The sequence below is a fragment of the Erpetoichthys calabaricus genome, chromosome 3 (genome assembly GCF_900747795.2).
Source record: "Erpetoichthys calabaricus chromosome 3, fErpCal1.3, whole genome shotgun sequence".
NCBI lineage: Eukaryota > Metazoa > Chordata > Cladistia > Polypteriformes > Polypteridae > Erpetoichthys > Erpetoichthys calabaricus.
In genome coordinates this window covers 284,984,847-285,006,968 of record NC_041396.2, presented here as the reverse complement: position 1 = coordinate 285,006,968, position 22,122 = coordinate 284,984,847, and the positions used below count along the sequence as shown (strand labels likewise).

The 22,122-nt window shown below is 40.2% G+C and overlaps 1 protein-coding gene and 1 long non-coding RNA gene across 2 annotated transcripts in view; one reads left to right on the top strand and one right to left on the bottom strand.

The window, feature by feature from the left end:
• Positions 1-22,122, top strand: part of LOC114649054 (integrin alpha-X-like) — a 193,280-nt gene that overhangs the window by 13,479 nt on the left and 157,679 nt on the right. The window contains exon 2 of the mRNA XM_028798469.2: positions 4,134-4,251. Coding sequence (XP_028654302.1) covers positions 4,134-4,251 — 118 coding nt within the window. The remainder of the gene's footprint in view (positions 1-4,133; positions 4,252-22,122) is intronic.
• The window catches only part of LOC127527015 (uncharacterized), a 157,000-nt gene continuing 148,754 nt past the window's right edge, over positions 13,877-22,122 (bottom strand). The window contains exon 2 of the long non-coding RNA XR_007934371.1: positions 13,877-14,097. This is a non-coding gene — a long non-coding RNA (uncharacterized LOC127527015). The remainder of the gene's footprint in view (positions 14,098-22,122) is intronic.

Below are 22,122 nucleotides of genomic sequence, written 5' to 3'. Positions count from 1 at the left end.
GGGTTCAAATCACAACATGAATATTCTATCAATTTCAAAAACTCTGTTGGGTGTTCATTTGTTTCAAGAGCTCTCAGTCTGCTAAATGGGAAAGAAAGGGGACTGCTCAAAATTAATAATAACAACACTACCCGTGTGCCGTCTGCCTCTTGAATACAAATTCCTGTTTTTGACTCTCAGTCTGATTGACAGCCTGTATGTTCTTCCTTTGAATGTAGAAGCTTTCTCTTAATATTTCAAAGAGTGTTAAGTTATTTGATGATTCTGCATTAGCTATGTGTGATTGATTGTGAATACAATGCAATACAATACAATTTATTTTTGTATATCCCAAAATCACACAAGGAGTGCCACAATGGGCTTTAACAGGCCCTGCCTCTTGACAGCCCCCCAGCCTTGACTCTTTAAGAAGACATGGAAAAACTCCCCAAAAAAAAACCCTTGTAGGGAAAAAATGGAAGAAACCTTGGGAAAGGCAGTTCAAAAAGAGACCCCTTTCCAGGTAGGTTGGGCGTGTAGTGGGTGTCAAAAATAAGGGAGTCGATACAATACAACACACAAAATGTGCCCTGCATTGGACTAGTATCCTATCCAGGCCTGGATCTGCTTTATACTCACTGCTGCTTTGACTTCCTGTACCCTTAACCTGGATGAGCAGATTAACAAATGAATGGAAGACTGGAAAGTGCCCCAGTGGCTTAGCAAAAGGACTTAATGTCACATGCATACCAGAAGATAGGCACATGGCTTTCAAATGTCTGACATTGTACATCATGAGTACTGTAGGTCAGGGTAGAGTGCAAAAAAAGGAAGTACATAAAATTTAAATTATAACAAAATTCATCTGACTGGACAGAAGTTCTCTAAAAAATGAAAATGTTGGAATCCCACTAAATCCAATTGAGGGTTATAGGATGGGCTGTGGATGTGAACAGCCCATCCTTCTGGCACTAGTTAAAAGGAATAAACTAGATAAAGGAACTACAGTAATCCCTCGCTATATCGCGCTTCGCCTTTCGCGGCTTCACTCCATCGCGGATTTTATATGTAAGCATATTTAAATATATAATCGCGGATTTTTTGCTGGTTCGCGGATTTCTGCGGACAATGGATCCTTTAAATTCTGGTACACACTTCCTCAGTTGGTTTGCCCAGTTGATTTCATACAAGGGACGCTATTGGCAGATGGCTGAGAAGCTACCCAACTTACTTTCTCTCTCTCTCTCTTGCGCTGACGTAGGGGGGTGTGAGCAGGGGGGCTGTTCGCACACCTAGACGATAGGGACGCTCGTCTAAAAATGCTGAAAGATTATCTTCACGTTGCTACCTTCTGTGTGCAGCTGCTTCCTGAAGCGACATGCTGCACGATGCTTCGCATACTTAAAAGCTCAAAGGGCACGTATTGATTTTTGACTTTGTTTTTATCTGTCTCTCTCTCTCTCTTTCTCTGCTCCTGATGGAGAGGGTGTGAGCTGCCGCCTTCAACAGCTTTGTACCGGCGGTGCTTCGCATACTTAAAAGCCAAACAGCCCTATTGATTTTTGACTGCTTGCTTTGTTCTCTCTCTCTCTCTCTCTCTCCTAACACGCACTCCTTTGAAGAGTAAGATATGTTTGCATTCTTTTAATTGTGAGACAGAACTGTCATCTCTGTCTTGTCATGGAGCACAGTTTAAACTTTTGAAAAAGAGACAAATGTTTGTTTGCAGTGTTTGAATAACGTTCCTGTCTCTCTACAACCTCCTGTGTTTCTGCGCAAATCTGTGACCCAAGCATGACAATATAAAAATAACCATATAAACATATGGTTTCTACTTCGTGGATTTTCTTATTTCGCGGGTGGCTCTGGAACGCAACCCCCGCGATGGAGGAGGGATTACTGTAATTTGAATTTGGCAACTAACTTAACATGTTTTGATGACATGATAAGAAAATCCATGCACACAAATGAAAAATATTCAAACAGCATATAGATGATGTCCAGGTGCAGGGTTTGAATTCAGGATGCTGGGTTCATGTGGTCATATAGCTAACCATTGTGTCAATGCATGAATATAAATCTTTATTTAGCAGGAGCCAATCTTAGTCCCATTGGATGTGTCCTTTCGTGATGCAGGACAGACTAGAACCAATACCAATCCCTTATGTAACCATGGCAGAAAAATAATCAGACAAGAGAAACATGTTTCAAAAAGATATATGTATTTAACTTGCTTTAAAAATGACTTCCATTCCCATAATATAGTGTATAACCCATTTATATGTACATATTCAGGCTGCAGAGAAGCCAAGGGACAGTAAAGTCATCAGAGCCAGTCCTTCAAGTGGGGAAATGCTGACGAGCATACGCCCTATCCGGCGGAATGTTCGATAGCATGGAGGTGCTTCTGACTTTGTGCTGGATTCTCGTCATTATACAGTAACTACTCACATATTTACATATTCATAGAATTCTTGTCAGATATGGTCAACTGCCAGACGGGCTGTCTGGTTATTAATGCCTTCACCTGTGCTCATCATTTATGACAAACTGTGTTTTTTAACTATATTGTTCAAGCAGACATTAGCACTTTTAAAATAGCCTACTTGTGTGTCCTTCACATGCTTTCTGTCCATCTCTGTAATCTGCCGCACAGTTGTCATTTGTCCATCTCTTTGGTAGTTTGTTTCTCTCTCAGGTGAACGGCATGGCTCTGAAATAAACTTCAAGGCAATGAGTCAAGCCTGCTTTAATCAATTCAAATCCCTGCCCCATGTAATTCCTACTTACAGTAAATTGGCCACGCACCAAATAGGGCAACTATCCTGCCGTGCCGTCTTCCAGTTGTTTGTCTCATGAATCTCCCACCATACATCAGCCAGCAGTCTCACACCTCTTTTCTGCCAGCTGGCTTACCTAAATGTGTTTGGTTTTTGCTCTCTCTGATTTCAGTTCATATGAGTAAAATCAGATACAATGAAATAAACTTTACAGATCATAGTGACATACTACCTAATCAATGACTTTGTTAAATGGTGCGACTCAAACCACCTACACCTGAACACCAGCAAAACCAAAGAGCTGGTGGTGGATTTTAGGATGCCCAGACCCCTCATAGACCCTGTGATCATCAAAGGTGACTGTGTGCAGAGGGTGCAGACCTATAAATATCTGGGAGTGCAGCTGGATGATAAATTAGACTGGACTGCCAATACTGATGCGCTGTGCAAGAAAGGACAAAGCCGGTTATACTACCTTAGAAGGCTGGCGTCCTTCAACATCTGCAATAAGATGCTGCAGATGTTCTATCAGACAGTTGTGGCGAGCGCCCTCTTCTATGCAGTGGTGTGCTGGGGAGGCAGCATTAAGAAGAAAGACACCTCACGCCTGGACAAACTGGTGAGGAAGGCAAGCTCTATTGTTGGCATGGAGCTGGACAGTTTAACATCTGTGGCAGAGCGAAGGGCACTCAGCAGGCTCCTATCAATTATGGAGAATCCACTGCATCCACTAAACAGTATCATCTCCAGACAGAAGAGCAGCTTCAGCGGCATACTGCTGTCACTGTCCTGCTCCACTGACAGACTGAGGAGATCGCTCCTCCTCCACACTATGCGACTCTTCAATTCCACCCGGGGGGGTAAACGTTAACATTGTACAATATTATTGTCTGTTGCACCTGCATTTTTTATCACTCTTTAATTTATTGTTTTTTATCAGTATGCTGCTGCTGGATTATCTATCTATCTATCTATCTATCTATCTATCTATCTATCTATCTATCTATCTATCTATCTATCTATCTATCTAATCTATCTATCTATCTATCTATCTATCTATCTATCTATCTATCTATCTATCTATCTATCTATCTATCTATCTATCTATCTATCTATCTATCTATCTATCTACAAATGTTGACTACAAAAAGCAATGAATTGTTGCTGTTCAAGTTCAGTTTTGCTCCTAGTAAGTAAGCTCAGGCTTCTCCATAAATCAGGGAAATTGATACAAACAAGAAACCCAATTAGGATTGCATGTCTAGGCACTCATGAACACACTCACAGCAAGCAAATCTTAGCTTTGAGATGCATTTTTTCCTAATTATGTGCCAAATTTGTCACCTGACATCATGTAATTTTTATGTGTTCCAGCCACCCTGTTGTCCAACTCCTTCAACATTGATGAAGAAAATCCAACTCTTTTTACAGACATACCTGGGGGGCAGTTTGGTCACAAAGTTGTACAGTTTGGGACTGAAGCAAGCAAGAGGTGAGTTATGGCACTTTGTTCATCCGGATAAGCAAGAAGCTAATCTTACTTTTCTTAACAGATTGTCCAGAAATTTACACCTTGACTCTATAACAATTAGGGAATCCATTCCCGGACAGGTTTATCCATTCCCGGGAATTTGGGAATACCACATTTCATTCCTGGGAATCCCGGGCTCCCAGGGATAACAAAGTGCACGAGCATCTTACATGTGAACGGTTTTAGAACATCCATCCATCCATCCATTTTCCAACCCGCTGAATCCGAACACAGGGTCACGGGTTTTAGAACAACCAACATTTATTTTTAATAAAACTACTGCAATATGTTGACACAAATAAAAGACTAGCCTTATCTACAAGCATTTCATGCTGTCATAGAAGTACATGTATCTTTAGTTGCGGTAAAAAGAGCGTAGAAAGCTCGACATCCTCACAGGTGGTGCAGTGATAGCGCTGCTGCTTTGCAGTAAGGAGACTATGGGAGATTATGGGTTCGGTTACCTCCTTTGTGTGGATAGTGCTTTGAGTACTGAGAAAAGTGCTATAGAAATGTAATGAATTATTATTATTATTATTAACGTGTCCAGCATGCGGTTGTCCATGCGAGAACGCACCTTCGTGCAGAAGTACACCAGCCGCTGAGAAAGCACGCTCTGCCGCCACTAGGCGGCACAGTCATCAGATACTGATACACTTGTTCTAAACAACGCCCGCGCTTGCCGTTGTGCTGAAACACCGCCATTTCAGCTTTTACTGATGCATCCAGTTTCTTGTCATCATTCTGTGATGGCAAGTTTCTTAGCACAGATAATGTGGATGCAACAGACTGACGCATTGCAATTTCAAGCTGCTGTTCAAAGCTGTTGTCTGATGAAGTGCAAGCTGCAGCAATGGCGCCACCTTAATTATTTTCAACTATAATTCTGTTATTTCTTGATCGATTTTTACACTTTTACACGCTATATATGCAAGCTTGGCTGTTCCCGTTTTTCCGGGAATTCCAGCAGTTTCATTCTCGGGAATGCGGGAATGAAAAATGTCCGGGAATCCCGGGCTCCCGATTACTGGATTCCCTAAAAACAATGTGGCCTACGGGCTAAGGTATGAGACTACAAACTAAAAGAATGACAATTCAGTCTTCTACTTTGTGAAGCCTTGAGAAATTCACATACAGTAGCATGCAAACCTTTGGCACCCTTGCTTAAAATGTCTATTACTGTGAATAGTTAAGTGAGCAGAAATTGAATTGATCACCAAAAGGCATAAAGTTAAAGATGACACATTTCTTTAATATTTTAAGCAAAATTACATTTTTATTGCCATCATTCGCAAGTACAAAATACCAAAAAATGAAAAGGGTCTGAAGCAAAAGTTTGGGCACCCGATATGGTCAGTACTTAGTAAGACCCCCTTTGGCAAGTATCACAGTTTGAAAACGCTTTTTTGTAGCTAATTCCTTCTTGGGGTATTTTCACCCATTCATCCTTGCAAAAGGCTTCTAATTCTGCAAGATTCTTGGGCTGTCTTGCATGTACAGCTCTTTTGAGATCTCTCACAGATTTTCAATGATAGTTACGTCAAGGGACTATGAGAGCCGTGGCAAAACTGTCAGCTTGCATTTCTTGAGGTATTCCATTATAGATTTTGATGTGCATTTTGGATTATTGTCTTGTTGTGGGACCCATCCTCATTTTAACTTAAGCTTTAATAAAGATGGTGTGATGTTTGCTTTAATCAATTCTTCCCTCTACCAATGACATGTTCCCTGTACCACTAGCTACAACGCAAACCCAAAGCCTGATCGATCCACCACCATGCTTAATAGTTGGAGATGTGTTCTTTTCCCAGAATTCAGCACTACTTTTTCTCTAAATATATCTGCATATTGTGACCAAAAAAATTCTATTTTGAATTCATCAATCCACAGGACTTCTTTCCAAAATGCATCAGGCCTGTTTAGATGTTCATTTGCAAACTTCAGGTGCTGAATTTTGTTTGCTAGGACACAGGAAACGTTTTCTTCTGCTGCCCCTACCATGAAGGTCATATTTGTTCAGGTGTTGCTGCATAGTAGAACAGTGCGCCACCACTCCAGAATCTGCATAACTCTTCCTGAAGTTCTTTTGCAGTCAAACGAGTGTTTTTATTTGCCTTTTTAGCAATCCAATGAGCAGTTCTTTCAGAAAGTTTTCTTGGTCTTCCAGACCTCAACTTGACCTCTACCATTCCTGTTAGCTGCCATTTCTTGCTAACATTACAAACTGTGGAAACAGCTACCTGAAAACGCTTTGCTATCTTCTTGTAGCCTTCTCCTGCTTTATGAGCATCAGTTCTTTCATTTTCCAGAGTGCTAGGTAGCTGCTTAGAAGAACCCATGGCTACTGATTGTTGTTACAAAGTTTGAGGAGTCACAGAATTTAAACAGCTTTTCAATTTGCATAACCTGTGGTTTCCCAAGCCACAGCCCTAACCAGCTAATTAAAGTCTGAGACCTTGGGAAAAGTTATCTGAGACCACAAATATCTTGGGTGCCCAAACATTTGCATGGTGCTCCTTTCCTTTTTACACTATACAATTGTATAAAATAAAAACAATACACTAATCCTGTCTGAAATGCTGAAAAGAAATGTGTCATCTTTGACTTTATGCCTTTGGTGATCAGTTCTTCTTCTGCTTACCTAAATATTCACAGTAACAGAAGTTTTAAGCAAGGGTGCCCACAACTTTTGTATGCCACTGTATGCAAAATAAATACAAATGTAATAATACATTTTATTTACACACATGCATTTCCATGCCCATGTTCTTCAGCTGTAAAACAGTTGTGCTGCACACCAGTACTTGTGAAGTGCCTTGGCACGGCTTTTACTATAGAAAAGGTGCTATATAAAATAAGAATTTTCTGTTTATCTGGGTCAAATCATAGTAGTTGAAATGTGAACCTTTGACATTGGACATCTTTTACTTTTGTTTCTCAACTTTGATCTACCCAGTGTTTTATATCACCTTACAATATCTGTCCCATGTCATTCTAAACATTGCATACTTCTTCTTCTTTTCTTTTCCCACTCCTACGTGATCATCCTTTGCCAAACAACTCGGCCCTGAACCCCCTCCATAGTCAGATTGCTTGTTTGATATGTTCTTTTACTTTTTCCATCCACCTCCACTTTGTTCTCATTCAGCTTCTTTTCTCCCTGTACTTCGATTCCATTCATCTTTTGCCCATGTATTCATCATCTCTCCTCATCACATGTCAACACCACTTCAACCTACTTTTTTGTACTTTCTTAGATATCTCTCCCTCTTTTGTTGTACTGCTGATTGTCTCATTTCTTATTCTGCCCTTTAGTCAGTGTAAGGCAGGAACAAACTTTGGATGGACTTCCACCTCATTGCTTTGCAGATCCAACGTACTTACTGACTTTTGCCAGGGCATTTCAAAAAACCTAAATTTCATTTGTGTCTGGGTAGAAATGGTTCTACCCAGAAACTAGGGAGAACCACCGAACTACAGGTGTCTCACAAAGTGGTGTCTCACATTATATATACTCTGTGTCTTTCATGTAGAACATTGTTTGTGCAAATGTGAGCTACATAATGAAATATACAGTATGCATTGCTACAATGACGGCATGGTTCATTATAAGAATTGATGAGTGAAATGATTTGTAAAAAAATGAATTTGCAGGAAAATATACTATTTTGTCTCACATAAAAATCTGCAAATTCAAATTAATTTTGTTTATGGAGAATTAGTTTTTTTGATACAAGAAGGAAGGCATTTTGTTCCTATCAGCAGGTGTTTCCATGCATTAATTCCACATGTGTGTGCCTATCATTTACTATTTAAATAAAGATCTCTAGTATGTGCAGTATACCCTCAACTAGCTGCAAAGCAATGGTTGGGACAAGTTGCAGCAAACTTCAGTTTAGTGAAATTTTCCAGTGGAGAGGCCATAGTAATGTACAAGATGGTGTGTTTTAGCATTCCTCCATGTGGAAATTATACAGCATGTTACATTTATAATAAATGTACTGCACTCCTCAACGTTGATGTGAATGAGAAGCATAATAACAACTGATTATACTGGTGTGGTTTGGATTACATGCTTTACACAGCTGCAGAAAACAAACCATGGAAGTGTGAAAAAATAATTAGGGAGCAGGATTCCTTGTTTTCCACACAAAAACCTTCCCCAGTCCAAAAAAAAAAAAAAGCAAACTTATTTTACTGAGTTTTGTGTTTTACATGTGTGAAAATACATGCTAAATAAATTTCATTGTCAGCTTCTCAAAACTTTAAATGAAATAAAACGTGCCTGTTTATCATATCTCTAATTTTAAGAATCCCTCCTTCCATACTAAAAAAAAATTCTAAAAGACAGAAACTTGTGAATTCATTGTCTGAGTTGCTTCCTCTAGTTCTGGGTTATGGGTTGTTGAAGACTGTACTGTCATGTAGCCCCAGCCAGCTGTGATATCAATAGAATTAAAACTACAGCCCATAGTGGCCTAAATGGGGAACTCCAGCTCCACAAACCCGACACAAACAGACAAAGGCACAAGTCCAGCAACACACAGGCTTTTATTTTGTTGTGGGAAACTCTTCCCTTAAGGGTTTCTCACCAAAGCACAGTACAAAGACAAGAACAAAGCACACAGCATTTTGTCTTCTTTTCTTTCTTCCTTTCTCTCACTCTGCCTCCTCCATCCTTCAGCTTTGTCTTCTTCCTCCCAACTCTGTCTCTCAGAGCTGAGGCAGCTGGCTCCTTTTATGCAGCATCCAGCAGTACTTCCAGTGGCAGGAGTCTGACCAAGTAGTGCTCCTCAGTCCCTGTCTTACCCTTTAGCAGCACCTCCAGAACCCAACATGGCTGATCCCATAAACTCTAAGTGTCCTGTGGGAATCTGGGGTGCTGTAGCAACCCAAGGGGGCTGCCACCTAGTGATGCTGGGGAGATAATGTCCTATGCACATTCTCTCCCCTTGTCCATCCACTATGAAAGTGTCCCACCCTGGCAAGAGCAGCAGTCATCTGCCACACCTCAAGTATGCATAAAGATAATACAGGCTCTGATTAAATTGGGATTCAAGTTCAGGACTGACTAACTGAATCTATCCATCAATCTCTTGAACCTGATTCATTTACTTAAGAGTTGTTGGATGTCAGTGACTAGATACATACATAGTTCCACCCAGTTCTTACAGTCACAGTACCAACCTCTCTTGAGACAACTACCAAATTCTTTTATCCAATCACATGTCCATTTGCCAAATCTTCCTAATCCAGTGAGGGTCATGAGAAACCAGAGTCTATCTCAGGAATTCAAATGACCTTGCTGTACTATGTATAGTATAATTTACCCTGACTTGGGCCAAGATAATCCTGATTTCTATGAGAATCTCCCAATAAACATAACATTCTTAAACTCCCTTAATCCAGTTCAGGGTAATGGAAGCCAGAGCCCTTCCTGGCATGAACTAACCCTGGACAAGATGCTTGCCAGTCTATTCCAGGGCCCACTCGTGAAGACACCCACACTGGGCCAGTTTTGATAAGCTGCACATCTTGAGGGGATGTGGAATGAAAACCAGCATTTCCAGTTGAAAATCCTTGCAGACACAGGGACAACTCCACATGGACATTATTCAAGCATTAAAATATGCGAACATCAGAGTAGTTTTCATGAGAACAGGACAATCTGCCCAACAAGCTCTCCATCCTATTCACTTAGGTTGTCCAAAATAACATCAGGTCAAGATCTGAAGGCATAAAATTCTACTCTTCAACTCACTACTTGTAGTACTAAGGTGTTGTACCATGTTAGACATTACAAATGTAGTGAGAAGTCAAACAAAATGACTCCTTCTATTGGCTATATAAAGATTACAATATGCAAGCTTTCGAGGCAACTCAGGCCCCTGCTTCAGGCGAGATGTAATACAGAAAATGGAGTTTCCTGTGTTTATATACACACTAGGACAAATAACAACATTGGAAAACCTTTACGTGAGGCATCTTAAATGTAAAAAAATTAATAGACCTCTTCAGGCTAAGATTCATTTAGCAAGAGAGGAGAACAATGTACATAGTCAAGATCTTTGGATAAGATAACTGTCCAACAGTCTTTAGAAGTTTCTGATGAGTTTTTCAATACAATGTGAGTCTTCCATAAAAAAAGAATTTGCTACATCACTATCACTGTATCTGGTATGAACCCAGGATGCTGGAATCATGAGACAACAGCACTAACCACAGTGTATCAGAGTCATCCACCAACCTCCCAAGTATGATCCAAATCATTTAGGTCTTTCACAAGTCTCATACTACACCATTTCCTACTCCGATTTATTTCTTACACATTTATTTAAAATTATCGAAAGTATGTCAGGTATTGAATCCGAATTGTAGAGAGTGTCCTGTAGATCTGGCCTCGCTAGGGCATATATTTTGGCATGGTCCTATATTAAATCTTTTGGAGTGAAGATATTTTAATGTTCCAGCCAGGGAGTAACTGGGAGCCTTGGGAGTAACAGTTGGGCTCGATTGAGGGAGGGCAGAGTACAGACAGCGGAGGTATGCTTGACTCTGAAAGACGGCAGGACCCGTAACGAAGGGGATGGAGGAAGAGTTTTTTTTTTGGAGGGAGGTCTAATAGGAGAGGGTTTGAGAGGGTGTTGTTGCCTTACGAAGTCTGCATTTTTTTTTGGTACTGATAAATGGTATCTATCAGGGGCAGAACAATGAGAGATTTATAGGCAATGAGAGATTTATAGGCAATTATAAATAGTTCAAGTTCAAAAATGTTAGTTTTTTTTGCTGCTACAATCCTGTTTTTCTTCTGTTGTTCCAGTAAACTGTTCTCTGATCCCTACTTCATCCTTCTGTATTTCTTCCTTTTCGAACCTAACGTGGAGGTCGCTACAATATTCTCTTCAGATAGCAATGGAATTCTAGTCATCCCAATTCATTTTACAGCAGTGTTTCAAGTAATATTGTTTAGGATTAGAGATAAACGTTCAGTAATTTAATATTCTGCATAAGTAGTGTGTCGACTAACCCTGATGAAATTGAAGTATCCTAATACAGCCTCTATAACTCAATGGAAGGACAATGTATAATATAACCAAAACTGGAAAAAAATCTAACTTTTTTGTGTGAAAATGTGCAAAGTTTCTTTGATTCTGAAATGAATTAATATTGGTATGATGTCAATGCATACTTCTTCTTCTTTCGGCTGCTCCCGTTAGGGGTTGCCACAGTGGATCATCTTCTTCCATATCTTTCTGTCCTCTGCATCTCTGTTACACCCATCACCTGCATGTCCTCTCTCACCACATTCATAAACCTTCGTTTAGGCCTTCCTCTTTTCCTGTTCCCTGGTAGCTCTATCCTTAGCATCCTTCTCCCAATTTACTCAGCATCTCTCCTCTGCACATGTCCAAACCAATGCAATCTCACCGCTCTGATTTTGTCTCCCAATCGCCCAACTTGAGCTGACCCTCTAATGTACCCATTTATAATCCCATCCATCCTCGTCACACCCAGTGCAAATCTTAGCATCTTTAACTCTGCCACCTCCAGCTCTGTCTCCTGCTTTCTGGTCAGTGCCACCGTCTCCAACCCATATAATATAGCTGGTGTGATGGACGACCGGCTACAGACTCCGGTCACCACCCCCAGGCCGCTAGGAGGAGCCCTCCGGACAGCATGATGGTGCCCCGAGTTCCAGCAGGGCCTCATGGACTTTGTAGTTTATATACACAGCCCTGCTGGATACCTTGGGGGCCACCGGGAGTCGCTGTAGGGGGGCTAGTGGGCTCTTGCGTGCCCTATAACCCGGGAGTGCGTCACAGTCACGTGACCGGAAGAAACAACGTATTCCCGGGGTGAAGAAGAGGACTGTTTACCCTGACCTGGAAGGAAACGGACTTGTGGGTTTTGCCAGGAACCATTTCCGGGTCAGGGGATATAAAAGGACTGTGGGAAGCCCAGTACACTGAGCTGAGCTGGGAGGTAGGGTGGCAAAGTGTCTGGGCGAGGAGGATTGGTTTGTTATAGAGAGAGAATAGTGGTTTATGAGTGTAGTGTGGAGAGTGATTTGTGCACCGTATAATTATAAAATAAAGAATATTTATACTTTCACCTGGTCATCAGAGTGGTACCTGAGGGTTCAAGAGGTGGACAAAGGGCTTATCTGTTACACTGCTCTCACTACCGTCCTGTAGACCTTCCCTTTCACTCTTGCTGATAACCGTCTGTCACAAATTACTCCTGACACTCTTCTCCACCCATTCCACCCTGCCTGCACTCTCTTTTTCACCTGTCTTCCACAATCCCCATTATTCTGTACTGTTGATCCCAAGTATTTAAACTCATCCACCTTCGTCAACTCTACTTCCTGCATCCTCACCATTCCACTGACCTCCCTCTCATTTACAAACATGTATTCTGTCTTGTTCCTACTGACCTTCATTCCTCTCCTCTCTAGAGCATATCTCCACCTCTCCTCAACCTGCTCCCTACTATCGCTACAGATCACAATATCATCAGCAAACATCATAGTCCACGGGGACTCCTGTCTAATCTCGTCTGTCAACCTGTCCATCATCATTGCAAATAAGAAAGGGCTCAGAGACGATCCCTGATGTAATCCCACATCCACGTGGAATGCATCCATCGCTCCTACCGCAGACCTCACCACTGTCACACTTCCCTCGTACATATCCTGTACAACTCTTACGTTCTTCTCTCCCACTCCTGACTTCCTCATACAATACCACATCTCCTCCCGAGGCACCCTGTCAAATGCTTTCTCCAGATCCACAATGATGCAATGCAACTCCTTCTGGCCTTCCCTAAACTTCTTCATCAAAATCATCACAACATTGCATCTGTGATGCTCTTTTTTAGCATGAAACCATACTGCTGCTTACTAATCATCACCTCACTTCTTAACCTAGCTTCCACTGCTCTTTCCAATAACTTCATGCTGGTGGCTCATCAATTTTATTCCCCTATAGTTACTGCAGTCCTGCACATCCCCCTTATTCTTAAATATCGGCACCAGTACACTTCTTCTCCCCTCCTCAGGCATCCTCCCACTTTCCAAGATTCCATTAAACAATCAGGTTAAAAACTCCACTGCCATCTCTCTTAAACAACTCCATGTTAGGTATGTCATCTGGACCAACGGCCTTCCCATTTTTCATCCTCTTCATAGTTGTCCTTACTTCCTCCTTGCTAATCTGTTGCACTTCCTGATACACTATCTCCACATCATCCAACCTCTTCTCTCTCTTGTTCTCTTCATTCATCAGCCTCTTAAAGTACTCTTTCCAACTGCTTAACACATTCTCCTTGCTTGTGAGTATGTTTCCATCTTTATCCTTTATCACCCTAACCTGCTGCACATCTTTCCAAGCTCGGTCCCTCTGTCTAGCCAATCAGTACAGGTCCTTTTCTCCCTCCTTAGTGTCCAACCTCTCATACAACTCATCATACACCTTTTCTTTAGCCTTCACCACCTCTCTCTTCACCTTGCGCCTTATCTCCTTGTACTCTTGTCTACTTTCTGCATCTCTCTGACTATCCCACTTCTTCTTTGCCATCCTCTTCCTCTGTATACTCTCCTGTATTTCCTCATTCCACCACCAGGTTTCCTTTTCCTCCTTCCTCTTTCCAGATGTCACACCAAGCACCCTTCTTGCTGTCACCCTTAGTACATCTGCTGTAGTTTCCCAGCTGTCTGGTAACTCTTCACTGCCACCCAGTGCCTGTCTCACCTCCTCCCTAAACTCAACCTTGCATTCTTCCTTTTTCAACTTCCACCATTTGATCCTTGGTTTTGCCCTCACTCTCTTCCTCTTCTTGCTCTCCAACGACATCCTACAGACCACCATCCTATGCTGCTTAACTATACTTTCCCCTGCCACCACTTTGCAGTCTTCAATCTCCTTCAGATCAAGTCTTCTGCATAGGATGTAATCTACCTGTGTGCATCTTCCTCCACTCTTGTACATAACCCTATGTTCCTCCCTCTTCTTAAAATACATATTCACCACAGCCATGTCCATCCTTTTGGCAAAATCCACTATCTTCTGACCCTCTTCATTCCTTTCCTTGACACCATACCTACCCATCATCTCCTCGTCTCCTCTAGTCCCCTCACCAACCTGCCCATTGAAATCCGCTCCAATCATCACTTTCTGTCCCTTGGGTACACTGTTCATCACTTCATCCAACTCACTCCAAAAATCTTCTTTCTCACCCATTGCACACCCAACTTGCGGTACATATGTACTGACAACATTCATCATCACACCTCCAATTTCCAGCTTCATAATCATTACTCTGCCTGACACTGTTTTCACCTCCAAAACACTCTTGACATACTATTTCTTCAGAATAACTCCTACCCCATTTCTCCTCCCATCCACACCATGATAGAACAATTTGAATCCACCTCCAATCCACCTGCCTTTACTCCCCTTCCATTTAGTCTCTTGCACGCACAATATATCAACCTTCCTTCTCTCCATCATATCTGCTAACTCTCTCCCCTTACCAGTTATACTGCCAACATTCAAAGTTCCTACCCTCAGTTCCACTCTCTTTACTTTCCTCCTCTCCTCCTGCGGACATGTCTCCCCCCTCTTTTTCTCCTCCTTCTTCTTCGGCTAACAGTAGCCCATTTTCTGCCAGAACCCTGTTGGCTAACAGTACTAGTGACAGTTGTTGTTAACGTGGAGCTCGACCGATCCGGTATTGAAATTTGTATTGTTGTCCGCATATTGATTTGGCAAAATTTTACACTGGATGCCCTTCCTGATGTAACCTTCTCCATTTATCCGGGCTTGGGACCGGCACGAAGAAACACACTAGTTTGTGCATCCCCTGTGGCTGGGTTGTCAATGCTTATGCATATCTGTTGTTTTAATCAGAAAGTACTGCATAATGGGCTTTTCTTTATTAGTTAGATATCTGTATTAAGTTAGGGAGGGGATTTTAGTGCTGTTTGATACTAACAAATCATAAACTCTTCTGCAATTTACTGGATTGACTGTATTTTTAATTAGACTGACTTTTTGTGTTTTGTTTATAGCAATGCATGCCTATTGCATTGTAACTCTTATATAAATAAAATGCCATTAAAAAAGCAGTTACTCCAAACTTTCTAAAATATTTTTCAGAATTATTAAAAAATACCTTTTAGTTTCAAAAGGGAAAAGAGAAAAAGAAGTTGCTTGTGTTCTCAGAAGGTATTTAACTTTTTTTTAAGATTTCCCAAATAAAGAAGAAGTTTGTACGTCTTGCAAAAAGTACAATAATGAGTATAAGAACATTATGTATATTTTGGTAGGAAGGGGCCTCTCAAGCCACCCTGACAAACCAATCTCTCTTCCCCTAACTCTTTAACAGGTCGAGATGTGAAGGCCCCATAGCTTTACCACACTGTTCAACGTTCACACAGTAGTGTGAAATTTATTCTTTACCAAATTTCTAAATGCTTCGTTTAGAAACAGTTGTCATCTTCTGTATTAACTTTCTTCATAATTAAAACAAGTTCCATTATAGCATAGCATATTATACTCAGATAACCAAGTACAGGATCACCAGGGACAGAGGCTATCCTGATAGTACATGGTGCAAGGCTGGAACCTGAGATTCTAGTCAATCACAAAGCTCACTTGTGCATGCCAGCATGCACATGTGGCTATTTAGAATTGTCATTCAGTATAACAAGCATGTCTTTGGAGATTTGGGAGAATAAATAGAATACCTAAGGTAATATGAAGAAGATATGAAAGCTCTGACAACTGATCACAGGATGTGAAAGCAGGATGCTGGTTCAATGAGGCAGTAATGCTTCCAAATGTACCATCATGCTTCCCCATTTCTGTCATTTGACCTCATGATCTACATTTTGTTAAATTAAAAATATTTTGCAATATTTAGCATCCTGTTTTGTTTTTTTACACTCCTGGAATACAGTCCTTTTGTGCAGTCCTGGAATAAGTCTAGTTTCTGTTCTTTGTAGTTTTTCTAACATTGTTATGTCCTTGTGATTATATAAAAAACAGACTTATAAATAGTGTTTCAGAGGAGGCCTCACAACGCTCTTACTACTCCTACTACTACTTCTTGACTAAATAGTTATAAATCTATCAAGTCACCAGGACCAGATAGTATTTATCCTTGAGTGCTTAAAGAAGTTAGTGAGTTCATATGTAAAACCTTTGCCATATATTTTTAGGAAGTCACTACACACTGGGGAAATTCTGAAGGACTGGTAAATGGTTAAAATGTTATCTTGTTGAGGATAATCAGGTTGATCAAAGTAACTTTAGGCCACTAAAGTGGAATGTATATCACAGTTATTAAATTAATTAATAGACAAAATTATTAAGGAAAAGATCATGCAGTGCATTTCTGAACCAGTACAAGTAGCAAATACTTAAAATGGTGTGGCCTGCAGAGAGCACTCCTGATGCCCAAAAGCAACACAGACAGACGCAGAACACAAGTTCAAAACACATGCTTTTAATTTTTTCCTCATGAGAAATGCCTACCCCCATTCCCCCCCTATACAGCACAGTTCTCATCATCCAAACAACAGCACAAACATTCTTTTCTTCTTTCATTTTCTTCTCTGTCTTCACCTCCACTCCTCCTCCAGCAAGCTTTGTCCACCTCCTCCTGATTCTGGCTCCTGGAGTAGTGGCGGCTGGCTCCTCTTATAGGGCACCCAGGAGTGCTCCAGGTACTCAATGACCTTCTCCGGCAGCACTTCTGGGTATGGTGGAAGTGCTGCAACAAAGGACTCAGCAGTTCTGGCAGCATCCCCTGGCGGCACCCACAGAACCCAACAGGTCTGCGCCAAACTACAACTTCTGCGGAGCACTGTGGGAGCCTGAGGCAAAGCAGCAACCCAGGGGGAGGTAATGCCCTGAATAAGCTCTCTCCCCCAGTCCTTCTACTGTTGAAGCATCCCAGCTGGGTAAGGGCCCTGGCTGTCTGCCAGCCACACTTGGTTCAGATGAGGAACATCGTATTTCACCAACATGTTGTAGTTCTATGAGGAAGCAGCAAAAGAAAATGATAAAAGAGGTGAATATGATATTATTTATCCTGATTTTTCAGAAGGTTTTTGATAATTGATCACACTAAACAATTTTGGGATTCAAGCCAGTGTATGAGTATGTGGGGACAAAATGAGCTCAATCACAGGAAGTAAAGGGTTATGGTGAGAAGAATTTTTCAGAAATACATGATGTTAAAAGTGGTGTTCATCAGGAGTCAGTGTTGGGGCCATTGCTCTTTGTAAAATACATACACAATCTGGACAAGAATTTCATCAATAAGTTGGTTAAGTTTGCAGATGATACTAAACTGGAAGGAAGGGCAGATAATGTAGAATCAGCTACATAGTTACAGAGGGACTTGGACAGCATACAGGCTTGGGCAGATATGTGGCAGATGAAATTTAATTTAAGTAAATGTAAAGTATTACATGTAGGAAGTAAAAGTGTTAGATGTGGATACACAGTGGAAGGTCTGAAACTTGAAAGTACCCCTTATGAGAAGGACTTACCAGTCTCAGTGGACTCATCATTATCTGCATCCAGGCATCGTACAGAAGCAATCAACAAAGCTAATAAGATGTTAGGGTAAATTGGGCTCTGAAGTGTGGAGTACAAATTAAGGGAGGTTATGCTCAAGTTATATGACGTGCTATTAAGGCATCATATCAGTGCAGTTTTGGTCTCCATATTACAAAAAACACATAGAAGTACTACAAATGTCCACAGAAGAGTGACTAAGCAGATTAAGGGCTGAGAGGTTTAAACTAAGAGGAGAGACTGAAGGAGTTAAACTTGTAAAAGTTAAGCAAAAGAAGATTAAGTGGTGACAACAACAACATTTATTTCTATAACACATTTTCCTAGAAAGGATGTAGCACAAAGTGCTTTACAACATTTCAAAGACGTAGTTAGTTGAGAAGAAAAATATATCAAATTTAAATAAGAATAATAATTAATAATAACAACATGTGTTGGCTGGGATTGGCTCCAGCAGACCCCCGTGACCCTATGTTTGGATTCAGCGGGTTGGAAAATGGATAGATGGATGGAACATTTATTTCTATAGCACATTTTTTACAAACAATGTTGCTCAAAGTGATTTCCAAAATGAAATAAAAAGAAGTTAATATAAAACATGAACAAACAAGATTAGGCAATAACATTATACAGTATGTAACAAAGTTTTAATGCAAAGAGCTGCTGCCTGCTATGGTGAAGAAAAGAAGAGCTGCTCAGGAAGCAGGAAGTGCATCAACCTCTGAGCAAATAAATGCTAAATGTACAGAAAAAGAGTCTGAAAACTATAAATAGTATACAAAAATTCATAAATAATATATAATAATAATGTATAATCTTCTTCTATAATACACTACCATGGCTGTTCGTTTGTCTGTCCAGGACTTTAAATCACCCATAGCTTGCAAACCATTTGAACTATTGACCTGAAATTTGGTACACATATACTACGTGATGTCTACTATCCGCTTGCAGGGTGATGATTGACCTCCAAGATAATTCCTCTTTTTATTTTTACTTTATTTTATTGTAGAATCAACTCCCGGAAGAGGCCAGCTGAGCGGCCGTGCGGCGCATGCCTTTGGGCGCCGTTCTCATCCTAACCACCTTCGCCGTCACTTCCCCTACCTCTTCATATCTTAAATCATTCTTGAGGCAGATTGAATACTTAAGTGCCAGCTTAAGTGAAAAATTAAAGAAAACCTATTAAGTAATTGCAACACAAACACTGACTTAATCAGTTTTAACGTGAAAAGATGCCGCCGAAAGAAGAGAAGAATTATACAAAGCTATTGTCTGTTTTTTCACCTGCATTATTATCTTTCTTTAATTTAATATTATTTATTGTATCAGTATGCTGCTGCTGGAGAATGTGAATTTCCCATTGGGATTAATAAAGTATCTATCTATCTATCTATCTATCTATCTATCTATCTATCTATCTATCTATCTATCTATCTATCTATCTATCTATCTATCTATCTATCTATCTATCTATCTATCTATCTATCTATCTATCTATCTATCTATCTATCTAAGCAGCAAGCACATCAACCTCTGAACAAACGAATGCTAAACGTAGAGAGAAAGAGGATGAAAACTATAAGTCAAGTGTATTCACTGCACGTTATTGTGCAGTCCGCCGTTACTGGTAATATATAATTGATAATTTTTAAGTTTCCAAATGACAGTCTAATAATAAGGTCAGATGACCAGGGTGGACAGAAAAAACAAAAAATCCAGTTTAACTGGAGAAAAAAACTAAATCTGCAGGGTTTCAAGCCTAAAAAGATCACAGAGTCTCCACCAGCTATTCTGCCTAACATAACTGTTCTTAAATTGTTCTTTGTTGGTTCTTGTTAAGAGGAGATTCAATGGGTGTTGTGCTAAGTTGGAGTATCTTCTTTCATTCAGACACCACTGGCAGCCACACAGAACTTTGATCAGGTGGTGGTGCCATGGAACGCCACCACAGAAGAACTGCAAAAGAAAACAGAGAAAAGTAAAGATTAATAAAGATGGCAGATTCACTCAAGAAAATGATAATTCTATGCATATCTAAGTTATTAATAGTAGAACTAAATTGAACATATGAAAAAGCAAAATTGAAAAAGTGGGATTATAGGAGTTTCTTAAAATGTTCCATAGTATTAGTCTGGCACATCTCTATGGATAAAATAATCATGGTGAGATGATTAAAATGTTTAAAAACATTGAAAGTAGTTAGTACATTGGATTGAAACTGTTACTTTAAAATAAATTCCGCCGTAAGAACACAGGGACATAATGGGAAACTTGTAAAGGAGCAGATTTTGCGTAAATGTTGAAAGTTTATCTTCTTTCAAATAACCACAGAAACGTGGAATAAATGACAAAGTAGTGTGGCTGAGAAGTAGCACTTTAGGGACCTTTATATCTTAACTTGACTTTATTTTGAACAATCTGGGTGAATATGGATGGATTTTCTTGTTGGGCTGAATGGCCTGTTCTCATCACACATTTTCTAATACTGAAATGTTCTATTACTACTACAAGGGCGGTTTTAGTTCAAGGGTAAGTCTACAATGACTGTAAATACCTTTTTATAAGGTATAATTCAGATGGTTCCCTCTGTCCCATTGTGTAATCCTATGTAATATTTTAATTCTTACGTTTAACACTTGAAATTATTTGCAGCAATCTGAAACAGTTTTGCTCAATCTGTAATGAATTTGTGTATCTAATATTTCACCCAGTGTAGTTTCATCTGCAAACTTTGGCTTCTTAATTAAATTTGTATCAAGATTATGTATTTAAATTCAAAAAGAGCATGATTCCTGAAAAACAAAACAAAAAAACAACAATTTTAAGATCAACCATTTTTGAAAAATTTCCTTTCTCCATGTATCCTTGTCTTCTATGTCTGAGCCAGTTTTGTCTCCTTCTGCGCAAGGCACCTTTAAGTCTTACTATGTCCACAGTTCATATTGTGTATATTACTTAGTCCATATTTCGAGTATTGCTTTCATTAAACATTGACTTCCAGTCAATTTTAAATGTCTAGCTAATGTTTAGTGTTTGAAACATTGTGAGTCTGTTTGTTTGTGTCTTTGTAAAAAAAAAATATTGTGACTACAGTAACTTGAGATCAAAAGTCCCAATTCTTAGGAAATTTTAGGGATAATTAGCACTCATTTGCCTCGAGAGTTGATTATGTTTTTGGTTAATTCCAACTATTTAGCTTCATGATTTTAAAGTTCAAATTTTTAAAATAGATATTAACAACAGCTAAAACACTTCTCAGAAACTTAAGTGTTTGCAGAGTTCAATTTTGAATCTTCAAGCTTTGAGTTTGTGGCATTTAATTTTGAAAAATTTATACCATACACTGTTCTCCTGTAAATATGGAGAATGTTATGTGTTAGCCATGTTACATTTTTTTTTAGTTTGATCACTAGCCTCTCATATTAGATGCTCTTTGAAAATGCCAATGAATAATACTGTTCACACAACTGTGATATTTTTGTTCATCCCCCCCAAAAAAATGTATTTTATTAAAGTAACAAGAGTGTTTGCAGATACACCTGAACACAATAGATGTCATATTTCTACATCAGAAAAATTGTATCAAGAGCAGAGTGGTAGCGCTGCTGCCTTGCAGTAAGGAGACCTGGGTTCACTTCTCAGGTCCTCCCTGCGTGGAGTTTGCATGTTCTCTCCTTGTCTGCGTGGGTTTCCTCCTAAAATCCAAAGACATGCAGGTTAGGTGCATTTGTGGTCCTAAATTGTCCTTGGTGTGTGTGTGTGTGTGTGTGTGTGTGTGTGTGTGTGCGCCCTGCGATGGGTTGGCACCCTGCCTGGGGTTTGTTTCTGCCTTGCACCCTGTGTTGGCTGGGATTGGCTCCAGCAGACCCCCGTGACCCTGTTTTAGAATATAGCGGGTTAGGAAATGACTGACTGACTGACTGTATTGTTGTGGAATTTTGTCATGATATAGCGGCTTTACAGCACACCCTTGTGCAGAGACTTATCTGCATTTGGACCATACATTTATGCTACACCTGTGCTAATCACCAAAGCAGGTGCCTTCCCATTTTTTATTATTAGAGAAGTCCCCGCTCAGCTGCTAACCCCTGTGGTAATATGGCAATCTCCTACACCAGGTGGTCTTATCACTTTACCTTGAGTACATGATCAGGGAGATACCCATGTTGGTTATTGTGGTTCATCCATCCATCCATTATCCAAACCGCTGAATCTGAACACAGGGTCACGGGGGTCTGCT